Genomic DNA, 10051 nt, shown 5'->3' with positions numbered 1-10051 from the left:
CAAAGAAACCCCAGGAAGCCTACCACACCTTTTTGGAATACATTTTTTTGTCTGAGAAAAATATTACTAGTTTAAAAACAATATGTTATCGTTTTATGTATAAAATGTCTTGCAAACCTGACTTAATTTGTTTTGATCACTTTACAAATTTAATTTGGGATCCACCCCTGTAAACATAATTTGCCTAATGGCGCACGAGTGGAGAAGTACCATCTAATTTCAAGCAAGTGCATTTCCATCCACGTTCACTCTCCTCGCCAACTTCTCCTCAACTGAGGAGAGAGGACACAGGAGGCAAGAAAATCTAATCATAAAAGGTTATTAACTGTTGAATTGATACTGTTTCTAGTCATGTGATGCTGCCACCTTGTGCAAGTTTGAAGGCTAGGTTGATTGGTGCTTTATTTTGTGACTGCTGAAGGTCCATACAATAGACTATTCCAATTGTTCCAATTGTTTTTTTTACCATATATTTTTCCCAGAGGAGATTTTAGAGGCTCCACTCCACTTTTTTGTATGGTGTGAGAGTGTTGGATTTGGTCAGCAAAAAATGTGATTGCTAAGTGAGGCTTATTTGATTGAATAGAAGTTAAGTAATGTTTAGTTTGTTACGAATGTACTGATATAAGTGGACGCATGTGGCATCTCGGCAACTTTGAGAAAAACAATTCAATATCAGTTATTTCTGTTGTTTACATGCTTATCTGCCCTCTCATTGGCTAGAATGTTGCCACCTGATCTCGCCTGTCCCTCCTTTGTGACAACCAGCTTGTTCGACATTGCAGGCGACTGCCGACTGACTGATCTACAATCATTTTGCACCATAAATAACTACTCATTATTTGTAGATCAGCCAGTCAACATGTACCCACAATGCATCATTGATTTTATGCTCTTGAACACGGCCAACTACTACCATTGTTGTTACGCACGCCTCTGAGAAGAGGGAACGCAACTCCCTGCTACAACTCAACTCTCTGAAGTGCAAGAGGTATGGACTGTAGGTGCGAGTAAGGATGACACAAAAGCAGAATTTACCGTTTACTAGAATTTATTTTCTTACACGGTAATATGGGGAAAAGGGGCTGGACGGAACCAAAGCAAAGAAAGTAAATATCAAAGTTCCCCCTCTCCTATCTAACCTGCCTACCCACTTAACTTACCTAACTTAACACCGCCTGGTGCCCTAACCAAAATACAGGGGATGGTCCGCCCAGGTCTTACCTAGTGTGCCTAGACAGTAAATATACTACGGGTATATGTATGCCCTCGGGCCTCTTGCCTAAGCACTCCCAAAGTGCCTTCTCCTTCCCCCCCTGGAAACAAATGAAACAGAGTAATTTTTTTACTATTTCACAAACACTCACAAACACAGGACATAGAAAAACTGCTACCAACAACAACAGTACATACCACACTTTCTGATACACAACCAACACTATATCACAATCTAATTTTTCTCTCTCTCAATCTCCAAATCTCTACTCCAAATCTCTCTCTCTCAATCTCTTGGGCAGAACACTGGCTTTTATCTTCAGGTGGCAATGGTGATTAGTGTCAGCTGCTTCTTGACGAGGGGGCGGGGTCAGCTCCAATCAGCAATTAGCCTGGGGTTGACCAATCAGCTAGTTGGGGAGTACTTCAGGAAGCCATCTCCTGAAACACACACTCAAATACTAAACAGAACACAGAAACTGGGGAACGTAACAATTGTAGAGGCTTCTAAACAGCTTTTACCCACAAGCCATACGACTCCTGAACATCTAGTTAAATGGCTACCCAGACTATTCACATTGTCTTATTCTTATCTGTATTTATTGAAACTGCACTGTCGGTTAGGGGCTCGTAAGTAAGCGTTTCACTGTAGGTCTACCTACACCTGTTGTATTTGGCGTACGTGACTAATAAAATGTGATTTGATTGTTAGATAAGACCATCTCGTCATTATATAGAGTATCGCTGGTTGAGTGCGTTGTCGCCACAGATAGAACAATGAGACAGATATTTCACCAGATGCATAAATGTGAAGCATCCGCTTGGCATTTCCACTCACTACCATAAAAGAAGGCCACTGACCGGCAGTGGGAGAAGATGGAACAAGATGGAATTTGGCCTACATTCTGCACATTTTGTCATCGATGAAACATTTCAATACAATTTCTGTTCCCAAAACTAACAACTGTTATGAATAGAGTGGACTACGTTTTATAGACTTTACCCCTTGCAAAAGTTTTTAAAAATCGCAATTTTTAGGAGTGCAAAGGCGAATTGAGTTATTGCAAACGCACACTTCAGAGTAGGCGTCCCCTAACGGAAATATGCAGATGATGCTAGAACGCGCCAATAGGATCTCGCTAGACGTCTGCCCACTGACTCATTTGTTCCCGTTGGAAATGACAGACTGTGGTTGGTCTATCTTGGTTTAGTTATAAAAATATTTGTTGTCACCATCAGCGAAGTATACATCATTGGTCACCATACATAAACACCCACTTCCTCATATTGCAGCTCTAGAGGTTTGTCTCTCCGCCCCTTTCTTTGTGATAGACATTATATTTGACAAATAGCAATGGATAAATCGAACGACGAGTAACTCCTTAATTTGACAGACACAGCCGTGCACCAATCAGTGATCTACTGGTGCTGCCCTCTAACAGACCGAAAGCTACATGAGCAAGTCCTACTTTGTTTATGTCACGTAGCTAGCAAGCTACATAGCTTGCTAACTGACAGCTTCAAGAGTGCTGTTTTCTTACGAACGTTAGCTACACCGATGCATACATTTCTGCCGTAGAAGGTAAATCTAGATGTACAGGATCTGGGTTTGATCGGTGGCAGGGATAAGATGTTTTGTTGAATGAAGGAGCGAACGCCCTGGTGCCGATAGGAGAATGAACTCCATCACCGGTCGGGATCACTCTGTCAACTCTGGAGCCTCATCTTCTCGAGCCTTGCACGTTGAGCTCACATCTCAGCAGGTAAGGACAAACACCCGTAACTCTGTTTATGTAGATTATATGCGTATTGTCCTGTATTGTTACGTTGCTGTGTGTCAGCTGCAAGATGAATACAACAGGCCTGCAGAGTGAGCTAAGCTAACTAGCAAGCTAACGTTAGCTCAGCTGACTTTTACAGCTCTCTTGAGTATCCAGACAACTCTAGCTTTTAAGCCTTAGTCCGTTACATACAAAGTTCTATTTAATAACAATATACATGTGCAAACGTAAGATATAATTGTTAGTTATCTAATTTGCAAGCTACAGAGACGATGATAATTAGCCAGTTTAGTAAGACCTGGCCTGATACCGAGGCACCACTACAGTAATTTGGTCACCTGACTTATGAACTAGTTACAGGACAGACCCTTAAGTCTGATGCCCAAGGTCTTTGCACAAGTTATTATGAATAAGTCCTCAGCAACCAGCTTAACCCCTAATAGGACTGAACCACATCAGACATAGCTATACGTCTACAGCTCTCAAACTGCACCTTTACCTGCAAGCCCTTGCACTTGATATGACCAAAAAGTGGCATTCAGTGGCCAGTTTATTAGGTACACCACCCCGTTCATGAAAATGGTTAGCTCTTACAGACCATGAGTCATGTGGCATAAAGCAGGCATCGAGGCATTCAGTTACTGTTCGATTGAACGTTAGGATGGGCAAAACGAGTGACATAAGCGACTTTGAACGTGGTATGATCATCGGTACCAGGCACGCCGGTTCTAGTATCTCAGAAACAGCTGTTCTCCTGGGCTTTTCACGCACGACACTGTCTGGGGTTTACCAGGAATGGTGTGACAAACAAAAACCATCCAGTCAGCGGTAGTTTTGTGAGCAAAAATGGCTCGTTGATGATAAGTCGAAGGAGAATGGCAAGAATTGTGCAAGCTAACAGGCGGGCCGCAAATAACGGCGCAGTACAAGAAGAAGTTGCTCAAGTGGCGACTCGGTCACCAACACTGGACAATTTGAGGAGTGTAAAAACATTGCAGATGCAAAGTTTGGTAAGAGAATAACTGCGCAAACAGCACAAACTGTCATTCTGTTACCAAACTTTGCATCTTCACTGTTCATCAACTAAATACACTGCTCAAAAAAATAAAGGGAACACTTAAACAACACAATGTAACTCCAAGTCAATCACACTTCTGTGAAATCAAACTGTCCACTTAGGAAGCAACACTGATTGACAATAAATTTCACATGCTGTTGTGCAAATGGAATAGACAAAAGGTGGAAATGATAGGCAATTAGCAAGACACCCCCAAAAAAGGAGTGATTCTGCAGGTGGTGACCACAGACCACTTCTCAGTTCCTATGCTTCCTGGCTGATGTTTTGGTCACTTTTGAATGCTGGCGGTGCTCTCACTCTAGTGGTAGCATGAGACGGAGTCTACAACCCACACAAGTGGCTCAGGTAGTGCAGTTCATCCAGGATGGCACATCAATGCGAACTGTGGCAAAAAGGTTTGCTGTGTCTGTCAGCGTAGTGTCCAGAGCATGGAGGCGCTACCAGGAGACAGGCCAGTACATCAGGAGACGTGGAGGAGGCCGTAGGAGGGCAACAACCCAGCAGCAGGACCGCTACCTCCGCCTTTGTGCAAGGAGGTGCACTGCCAGCGCCCTGCAAAATGACCTCCAGCAGGCCACAAATATGCATGTGTCTGCTCAAACGGTCAGAAGCAGACTCCATGAGGGTGGTATGAGGGCCCGACGTCCACAGGTGGGGGTTGTGCTTACAGCCCAACACCGTGCAGGACGTTTGGCATTTGCCAGAGAACACCAAGATTGGCAAATTCGCCACTGGCGCCCTGTGCTCTTCACAGATGAAAGCAGGTTCACACTGAGCACATGTGACAGACGTGACAGAGTCTGGAGACGCCGTGGAGAACGTTCTGCTGCCTGCAACATCCTCCAGCATGACCGATTTGGCGATGGGTCAGTCATGGTGTGGGGTGGCATTTCTTTGTGGGGCCGCACAGCCCTCCATGTGCTCGCCAGAGGTAGCCTGACTGCCATTAGGTACCGAGATGAGATCCTCAGACCCCTTGTGAGACCATATGCTGACACATGCACATTTGTGGCCTGCTGGAGGTCATTTTGCAGGGTGCTGGCAGTGCACCTCCTTGCACAAAGGCGGAGGTAGCGGTCCTGCTGCTGGGTTGTTGCCCTCCTATGGCCTCCTCCACGTCTCCTGATGTATTGGCCTGTCTCCTGGTAGCGCCTCCATGCTCTGGACACTACGCTGACAGACACAGCAAACCTTCTTGCCACAGCTCGCATTGATGTGCCATCCTGGATGAACTGCACTACCTGAGCCACTTGTGTGGGTTGTAGACTCCGTCTCATGCTACCACTAGAGTGAGAGCACCGCCAGCATTTAAAAGTGACCAAAACATCAGCCAGGAAGCATAGGAATTGAGAAGTGGTCTGTGGTCACCACCTGCAGAATCACTCCTTTTTTGGGGGTGTCTTGCTCATTGCCTATAATTTCCACCTTTTGTCTATTCCATTTGCACAACAGCATGTGAAATTTATTGTCAATAAGTGTTGCTTCCTAAGTGGACAGTTTGATTTCACAGAAGTGTGATTGACTTGGAGTTACATTGTGTTGTTTAAGTGTTCCCTTTATTTTTTTGAGCAGTGTATGTTTTTGTAGAATCTTCTGTGGAAATTAAGTTGTCATTGTGCGTATGTGGTTTGTTTAACTTTGCAATAATTGGTTTTTGTTTGACATGCATTTTAAAGTGAAACATCTGAGTCTTTGTCACTCTGTTACCATGGAACTGCCCCTATTCTAACATGTGTTTATTTCATTTGGAGTACAGTAGGATACACCGAGGCCTACTACTTTATTATTTGCTCATTGTGCAAAGGTTCATAGCTAGATCGTGACCTGCGTGTTATGTCCCTTAGAGTAAGAACTTATGATCCCTGTAGAAAAAACATTGTCTGTTTTGACTGCTATGAAATGGGACCATTGAAAGTAAAGGCCACTGAGACTGTAACACCAAAATATGTGAACATTTACAGTTCTCTGTCAAACAGCCCGTATTGTAACAATGCTTCGTGGGTGACTTGTCAATGTGTTCAGAGGGTCCCTGGTTCGATCCCAGGTTGGGGCAAGGAGAGGGACAGAAGTAATACTGTTACATGTTGGCTCCCGAGTGGCACAGCGGTCTAAGGAACTGCATCTCAGTGGTAAAGGTGTCACTACCAAATCAAATTTTATTTGTCACATACACATGGTTAGTAGATGTTAATGCGAGTGTAGCAAAATGCTTGTGCTTCTAGTTCCGACAATGCAGTAATAACCAACGAGTAATCTAACCTAACAATTTCACAACAACTACCTTATACACACAAGTGTAAAGGGATGAAGAATATGTACATAAAAATATATGAATGAGTGATGGTACAGAACGGCATAGGCAAGGTGCAGTAGATGGTATAGAGTACAGTATATACATATGAGATGAGTAATGTAGGGTATGTGAAGATTATATTAAGTGGCATTGTTTTAAAGTGGCTAGTGATACATTTTTCCATTATTAAAGTGAGCTGGAGTTGAGTCAGTATGTTGGCAGCAGCCACTCAATGTTAGTGGTGGCTGTTTAACAGTCTGATGGCCTTGAGATAGAAGCTGTTTTTCAGTCTCTCGGTCCCTGCTCTGATGCACCTGTACTGACCTCGCCTTCTGGATGATAGCGGGAGTCAGTGGCTCGGGTGGTTGTTGTCCTTGATGATCTTTATGGCCTTCCTGTGACATCGGGTGGTGTAGGTGTCCTGGAGTGCAGGTAGTTTGCCCCTGGTGATGCGTTGTGCAGACCTCACTACCCTCTGGAGAGCCTTATGGTTGTGGGCGGAGCAGTTGCTGTACCTGGCGGTGATACAGCCCGACAGGATGCTCTCGATTGTGTATCTGTAAACGTTTGTGAGTGCTTTTAGTGACAAGCCAAATTTCTTCAGCCTCCTGAGGTTGAAGAGGCGCTGCTGCGCCTTCTTCACCACGCTGTCTGTGTGGACCAATTCAGTTTGTCCGTGATGTGTACACCGAGGAACTTAACTTAATACCCTCTCCACTACTGTCCCGTCAATGTGGATAGGGGGGTGCTCCCTCTGCTGTTTCCTGAAGTTCACGATCATCTCCTTTGTTTTGTTGACATTGAGTGTGAGGTTATTTTCCTGACACCACACTCCGAGGGCCCTCACCTCCTCCCTGTAGGCCGTCTCGTCGTTGTTGGTAATCAAGCCTACCACTGTAGTGTCGTCTGCAAACTTGATGATTGAGTTGGAGGCGTTCATGGCCACGCAGTCATGGGTGAATAGGGAGTACAGGAGAGGGCTCAGAACGCACCCTTGTGGGGACCCAGTGTTGAGGATCAGCGGGGTGGAGATGTTGTTACCTACTCTCACCACCTGTGGGCGGCCCGTCAGGAAGTCCAGTACCCAGTTGCAGAGGGCGGGGTCGTGACCCAGGGTCTCGAGCTTGATGACGAGTTTGGAGGGTACTATGGTGTTAAATGCTGAGCTGTAGTTGATGAACAGCATTCTCACATAGGTATTCCTCTTGTCCTGATGGGTTAGGGCAGTGTGGTTGCGATTGCGTCATCTGTGGACCTATTGGGGCGGTAAGCAAATTGCAGTGGGTCTAGGGTGTCAGGTAGGGTGGAGGTGATATGGTCCTTGACTAGTCTCTCAAAGCACTTCATGATGACGGAAGTGAGTGCTACGGGGCGGTAGTCGTTTTAGCTCAGTTACCTTAGCTTTCTTGGGAACAGGAACAATGGTGGCCCTCTTGAATCATGTGGGAACAGCAGACTGGGATAAGGATTGATTGAATATGTCCGTAAACACCAGCCAGCCAGCTGGTCTGCGCATGCACTGAGGATGCGGCTGGGGATGCCGCCTGGACCTGCAGCCTTGCGAGGGTTAACACGTTTAAATGTTTTACTCACGTCGGCTGCAGTGAAGGAGAGTCTGCAGGTTTTGGTAGCGGACCCTGTCAGTGGCACTGTATTGTCCTCAAAGCGAGCAAAAAAGTTATTTAGTCTGTCTGGGAGCAAGACATCCTGGTCCACGACGGGGCTGGTTTTCTTTTTGTAATCCGTGATTGACTGTAGACCCCGCCACATACCTCTTGTGTCTGAGATGTTGAATTGCGACTCTACTTTGTCTCTATACTGGCACTTAGCTTGTTTGATTGCCTTGCGGAGGGAATAGCTACACTGTTTTTATTCTTTCATGTTTCCGGTCACTTTGCCCTGGTTAAAAGCAGTGGTTCGCGCTTTCAGTTTCACACGAATGCTGCCATCAATCCACGGTTTCTGGTTTGGGAATGTTTTAATAGTTCCTGTGGGTACTACATCGCCGATGCACTTGCTAATAAACTCGCTCACCGACTCAGCGTATTCGTCAATGTTGTTGTTTGACGCAGTGCGGAACATATCCCAATCCACGTGATCGAAGCAATCTCGAAGCGTGGAATCAGATTCGTCGGACCAGTGTTGAACAGACCTGAGTACGGGAGCTTCCTGTTTTAGTCTCTGTCTATAGGCTGGGAGCAAGAAAATGGAGTCTTGGTCAGCTTTTCCAAAAGGAGGGCGGGGGAGGGCCTTATATGCGTCGCGGAAGTTAGAATAACAATGATCCAGGGTTTTACCAGCCCTGGTAGCACAATAAATATGCTGATATAATTTAGGGAGTCTTGTTTTCAGATTAGCCTTGTTAAAGTCCCCAGCTACAATGAATGCAGCCTCAGGAAATGTGGTTTCCAGTTTACATAGAGTCAAATAAAGTTTGTTCAGGGCCGTCGATGTGTCTGCTTGGAAGGGAATATATGTGGCTGTGATTATAATCGAAGAGAATTCTCTTGGTAGATAATGCGGCCGACATTCGATTGTGAGGAATTCTAAATCGGGTGAACAGAAGGACTTGAGTTCCTGTATGTTATGATCACACCACGTCTCGTTAATCATAAGGCATACCCCCCCGCCCCTCTTCTTACCAGAAAGATGCTTGTTTCTGTCGGCGCGATGCGTGAAGAAACCAGCTGGCTGTGCCGACTCCGATAGCGTGTCTCGAGTGAGCCCTGTTTCCGTGAAGCAAAGAACGTTAGTCTCTTATGTCTCTCTGGAATGCTACCCTTGCTCGGATTTCATAAACCTTGTTGTCAAGAGACTGGATATTGGCGAGTAGTATGCTCGGGAGCGGTGCGCGATGTGCCCGTCTCTGGAGCCTGACCAGAAGACCGCTTCGTCGGCCCCTTTTACGGCGACGTTGTTTTGGTTCGCCGGCTGGTATCCGATTCATTGTCCTGGGTGGTGGGCAAAACAGAGGATCCGCTTCGGGAAAGTTGTATTCCTGGTCATAATGATGGTGAGTTGACGTTGCTCTTATATCCAGTAGTTCCTCCCGACTGTATGTAATTAAACCTAAGATTACCTGGAGTACCAATGTAAGCAATACCACGTAAAAAAGGAAAATACTGCATAGTTTCCTAGGAACGCGAAGCGAGGCGGCCATCTCTGTCGGCGCCGGAAGTACCAGAACTACAGACACCCTGGTTCGAATCCAGGTTGTATCACAACCGGCCGTGATTGGGAGTCCCATAGGGCGGTGCACAATTGGCCCAGTGTTGTCTGGGTTTGGCTGGTGTAGGCATCATTGTAAATAAGAATCTGTTCTAAACAGACTTGCCTAGTTAAGAAAAGGTACAAAAAAAAATAAACACCTGGATGGACTCAACCATTTACCTTCACAGCACGATGACTATGGCCGGGACAATAGCACTATCGCAATACTCGTTAGTATCGTGGCAAGGAAACAAAACACAAAGAAGATCTAACTTCTTTAGGAAAACAGCCCGAATAGTGGAAACAAACTTACGTTGTCATCCAGAGTCACATGTATTTATGTCCAAATCTAAAGCACACAATATTTTACGTACAACACGTTTTTTAAGGACCAACGAGTTTGGTCTGCTTGGTGTTTTCATTTTTGCCATGGGAAAAATATTCTGGTACTGGCATTGTCTCAGCGCTAAAGAT

The 10051-nt window shown here is 45.5% G+C and overlaps 1 protein-coding gene across 1 annotated transcript in view; it reads left to right on the top strand.

Annotated features, from left to right (window-relative positions):
• The first annotated feature begins 2633 nt into the window (after positions 1-2633).
• The window catches only part of uvrag (UV radiation resistance associated gene), a 154618-nt gene continuing 147200 nt past the window's right edge, over positions 2634-10051 (top strand). The window contains exon 1 of the mRNA XM_055942105.1: positions 2634-2978. Within this exon, the coding sequence (XP_055798080.1) occupies positions 2892-2978 (87 nt within the window). The 5' untranslated portion in view covers positions 2634-2891. The remainder of the gene's footprint in view (positions 2979-10051) is intronic.

The sequence above is a fragment of the Salvelinus fontinalis genome, chromosome 13 (assembly GCF_029448725.1).
Source record: "Salvelinus fontinalis isolate EN_2023a chromosome 13, ASM2944872v1, whole genome shotgun sequence".
NCBI classification, from domain to species: Eukaryota; Metazoa; Chordata; class Actinopteri; order Salmoniformes; family Salmonidae; genus Salvelinus; species Salvelinus fontinalis.
The sequence above is the reverse complement of the archived record's forward strand: the minus strand, read 5'-3'. Positions and strand labels throughout refer to the sequence as shown.